This window comes from Engraulis encrasicolus, unplaced genomic scaffold, assembly GCF_034702125.1.
Source record: "Engraulis encrasicolus isolate BLACKSEA-1 unplaced genomic scaffold, IST_EnEncr_1.0 scaffold_67_np1212, whole genome shotgun sequence".
NCBI lineage: Eukaryota > Metazoa > Chordata > Actinopteri > Clupeiformes > Engraulidae > Engraulis > Engraulis encrasicolus.
The window spans coordinates 202,501-207,500 of NW_026946005.1; the positions used below are offsets into that span (position 1 = coordinate 202,501).

The window sequence follows — 5,000 nt, forward strand, 5'->3', positions numbered from 1 at the left end:
TGTGTGTGTGTGTGTGTGTGTGGAGAGATAAGTCACGTCCTCCTTTCATTCCAACAAAGCATTCCACATTGGAACACTGCAAAGAGTGGTGAGGAGGATGAAAATGAACATGGTTCATCACGGACTTCGCCAGAAGTGGACAATAAAATCAACAATGCACATTTCACTCATTTTGCTTTATCGATATGCAGGGGTGTCGACAGGGGGCGGGGCAAAGATGACAGTTGTCCCGGGCCTGGGGAGAGAGGAGGCCCAGAATTGGGTCCTCATTACATTGTATGTATTGGGCCCTTTCAGACGTCTTTGTCCTGGGCCCAGCCAAAGCTGTCAGCGTCCCTGTCGATATGCCCTGCTGACCATTGACCTGTCAGAATAGAACACCTGTCAGAATAGAACACTGAGTTTCGCCCGCCTCGCTTTGCTCAACTCGCTTCCGGTACAGTCACTAGACGTCATTGCGGTTACCTGGGCAACCAAAGCCATCCAGCCTTTTGTGGGGGCACACCAGAATACATTTCTACATTCCCGTGGCGAATACATTCCAGTGGCGAATACATTCCCGTGGCGCTAACGATAGGGCACTTGTCTACTACTACGCGGCTGACCTGGGTTCGATTCCGGGGCTCCTGGGCTCGGGTCCTTTGCGACCTTTGCTTCCTTCCCCTTCTCTCTCTCCCCATTCGCTTCCTGTCATTGCTTCACTGTCCCATCGAAATAAAGGCAAAAAAAGAACGCCCCAAAAACTATTTTAAAAAGTCATCATGCCTGTCCCTGTCTGTCCCTGTCTGCTGCGTCCGTGTGTCCAGGCGTGTCCCTGTTCCACTGAGGTTTTCTCCGGTCTCTGTCCTCTCCTGTCATTGTCAGCCTCTGTGGCGGCTATTTACGGCGGCTGCTGAGATTATGTTTCCAATGCGCTCCCACTCCCATCGGCCATTTCTGTTCTAACTGGCTGTTTCATGTCTGCAGGCCTCTCATTTAGTGTGTGGGTAGATGTACATGTGTGTGTGTGTGTGTGTGTGTGTGTGTGTGTGTGTGTGTGTGTGTGTGTGTGTGTGTGTGTGTGTGTGTGTGTGTGTGTGTGTGTGTGTGTGTGTGTGTATGCGTGTGTATGTGTGCAACTGCATGCATGTATGTGTGGGCTTGTGCATATGTGTGTGTGTGTGTGTGTGTGTGTGTGTGTGTGTGTGTGTGTGTGTGTGTGTGTGTGTGTGTGTGTGTGTGTGTGTGTGTGTGTGTGTGTGTGTGTGTGTGTGTGTGTGTGTGTGTGTGTGTGTGTGTGTGTGTGTGTTTGTGTGTGTGTGCATATCTGTGCTTCATGTCTGCAAGCCTTTTATTTCTGGCCTGGTTCTGAACAGGCAGTGAGGTATGAGAGGTCCACAGCTGCGCCAACTTCTTATAGGGACACTGTATGAGATTTGTAGTTGTTTATTTCCAGAATTCATGCTGTCCATTCACTGATGTTACCTTTTTCATGAATACTTACCACCACCATCAAATTCTAAATATTCATTATGACTGGAGAAATTGCCCTTTTCATACATGAAAAGGGGGATCTTCTCCATGGTCCGCCATTTTGAATTTCCAAAAAAAGCCATTTTTAGCAGCAAAAATGACTGTACTTGGACCATACTAGAAAATATTTGTTTATTACTTAGTACACTTTCATGTAAAGATCAAATTTGGCAATAGGCAGCCCAGTTTCAATGAGCAGCATAGTTTGCAGTACCTTTTTTGGCCATTTCCTGCACAGTGTCCCTTTAAGAGCTACATTTGGATAGGACAAGGCTTTATCAGGGCTCAAGCAGTGTGTGTGTATGATGTGTGTGTCTGTAAGTGTGTGTGTGTGTGTTTGTGCACGTGTGCGTGTGCGTATGTGTGTGTGCATGGGTGCCACCGGGGGATGGGAAAGGTGTTACAAATTCTAAGGGCCCAAGCACAGACAGGGGCCCTTAAGGGGTCCAAAAATCAAATCTTTCATGGGGGCCAAAATGTCTGCCGGCGCCCCTCTGTGTGTGTGTGTGTGTGTGTGTGTGTGTGTGTGTGTGTGTGTGTGTGTGTGTGTGTGTGTGTGTGTGTGTGTGTGTGTGTGTGTGTGTGTGTGTGTGTGTGTGTGTGCATCCTGTGTGTACGCGTATCCAACGACTGTGTATCCTATGTGCTTCAACATGTGCAAAGATGTTTTCGTGACAAACTATCAGACAGACAGATGGACAGACATATACAGAGACAGATAGGCAGACAGACACACAGACAGACAGTCTGCTAGTGAATCACAGACTACACTTAAAAACAGATATGACTAGAAAGTGAGGCAGGCAGATAGAAAGTCAGATAGACTAGGACATGAGACTGGGCAAACTGGGCAAGCTTACTGAGTGTGTGTGTGTGTGTGTGTGTGTGGGGAGGGGGGTGCGTACGTCACGGTACGTGTATGCATGCGTGCGTGTGTGTGTGTGTGTGTGTGTGTGTGTGTGTGTGTGTGTGTGTGTGTGTGTGTGTGTGTGTGTGTGTGTGTGTGTGTGTGTGTATGTGTGTGTGTGTGTGTGTGTGTGTGTGTGTGTGTATGTGTGTGTGTGTGTGTGTGTATGTGTGTGTGTGTGTGTGTGTGTGTGTGTGTGTGTGCGTATGTGTGTGTGTGTGTGTGTGTGTGGATCCTGTTTGCTTTGGGACAGCAATAGTGGAGCTCCAGATGGGCAGGGCTGGCACACAACACACACACACACACACACACACACACACACACACACACACACACACACACACACACACACACACACACACACACACACACACACACACACACACACACACACACACACACACACAGGCCCGGCCTTGCCCACAGCCCACAAACCCTCACACACACACACACACAGGCCAAGTCCTCAGACTGTGCTGGCCAGAGTACTAAGTATGTGGGAGACACGTTGGGGCACGTGGCTACAGGACAGCGGCCAGCGTGTATGTGTGTGTGTGTGTGTGTGTGTGTGTGTGTGTGTGTGTGTGTGTGTGTGTGTGTGTGTGTGTGTGTGTGTGTGTGTGCGCTCAGCGGTGTCGATGATGGTGTGTATAAGTGTGTGTGTGTGTGCGTGTTTATGTCCGTGGTTTTGTATGTTCAACCACTCGAAATCTGTGGCTTTGGCAATATAGAAAATGTGTGTTCATATGATACTGTGTATATATGTTCATTTTGTGTGTTAGTGTGTGTGTGTTTGTGCATATGTGCATGCGCGTGTGTGTGAGTGTGTGTGAAAGAGAAAGAGAAAGAGAGAGAGAGAGAGAGAGAGAGAGAGAGAGAGAGAGAGAGACAGAGACATAGACAGAGACAGAGACAGAGACAGAGAGAGTGTGTGTGTGGATACTGTGGCTTTGCTTTGCTTTTTGTTCCAAAATGTGACATGTACGCAGAGTAAGTGTCTTTTAAGTGTGTTGTACTTGAGCATCCAGCTGTGTCGATTTGTGGACATGTGAACATACCAGGAGGTGTTTTAAGCATAATACATGACTTACACTGTATGTATATGCCCACACCACACAGACACACAGACACACAGACACCGCTACAGACACAGACTTTGCAAGGCAGGGCTGTGTATTGCATATGAGAGCTGAGGGCAAAGCTGGTGTGTGAGTCACACACATGCACACACACACACACACATGGTGAAAGTCTGTAAGGGCCCACTCGCGTATTCTATGTTTCCATGTTAGAATACACCTACTATTAAAATTATAGACTGATAATTTCTTTGTGGGCAAACCAACAAAATCAGGCCAATATTGTGTTCCGACAGCACAGGAAGAGTAAGCAAGGGATCACAACTTTATATATTGTGTTCTGACAGTTCAGGAAGTGTCACTGGCAATAAATGAAATGTTAGGAAACATATTTTCTTTCAGACTTCAATTTGGCACTATACTTAGAAGAATTAATAACCTTTCTGGGGTCCAAATGTGAATTGTTTGAGCTGAACCACCAAAATTTGCCTAAATTTAACACATTTCTGCTTTAAAGGCAACTATCACTGTGCATGATACTGACATATTGGGTATCACCTGAAAGGAAATATTGTCAGCCTTCAGGTGATACCACTCACAATGCTCTATGGCAAATGGTTGTGAAGTTATGAGGCAAAATGGGGCCAAATGTCAGGCGTTTTTGATTAAAATAAACATTGAAACTTTATGGCTCTTGAGGCAGGTCTTCCCATGGTCCAAAATCAAAATATTTTTTTATCTGGCCATTTCACACCTTGGAGAATGGGAATCACAGCAATTGGCTTCAAAATTACAAAAAAAAGGTTTTTTTTTTAACAGGTCTACACACGCACGCAGGCACACAGACACACACACGCACGCACGCACGGACACACTCACACACACACACACACACACACACACACACACACACACACACACACACACACACACACACACACACACACACACACACACACGCACACTCACACACACACACAGACGGAGGAGTGAAGTCTTACTAGGCCGGGCAGGGTTGTGTGTTGCAGAGGTGGGAGCTGAGGGCAGGCCTGGTGTGGGGGTTGCACACACACTCGCACACACACACACACACACACACACACACACACACACACACACACACACGAGGAGAAGTGAAGTCTTACTAGGCCGGGCAGGGCTGTGTGTTGCAGAGGTGGGAGCTGAGGGCAGGCCTGGTGTGGGGGTTGCAGAGCGAGGCGTTGACCTGAGATCGCTGCTCCTCCAGACAGATGGCCTTTGTTGAGACTCGACCTGCAAAGGGGAAATACACACACACACACACACACACACACACACACACACACACACACACACACACACACACACACACACACACACACACACACACACACACACACACACACACACACACACAGGTTAGAATCTGCACACACACAAATACACACACAGTCACACACATACGCACACACACAATTACACACACACACTCACAGCTACACACACACACGCACACACAGCTA

At 47.6% G+C, this 5,000-nt stretch overlaps 1 protein-coding gene across 1 annotated transcript in view; it reads right to left on the reverse strand.

Annotated features, from left to right (window-relative positions):
- The window catches only part of adamts18 (ADAM metallopeptidase with thrombospondin type 1 motif, 18), a 124,451-nt gene that overhangs the window by 17,997 nt on the left and 101,454 nt on the right, over positions 1-5,000 (reverse strand). Inside the window, exon 16 of the mRNA XM_063193934.1 lies at positions 4,644-4,770. Coding sequence (XP_063050004.1) covers positions 4,644-4,770 — 127 coding nt within the window. The remainder of the gene's footprint in view (positions 1-4,643; positions 4,771-5,000) is intronic.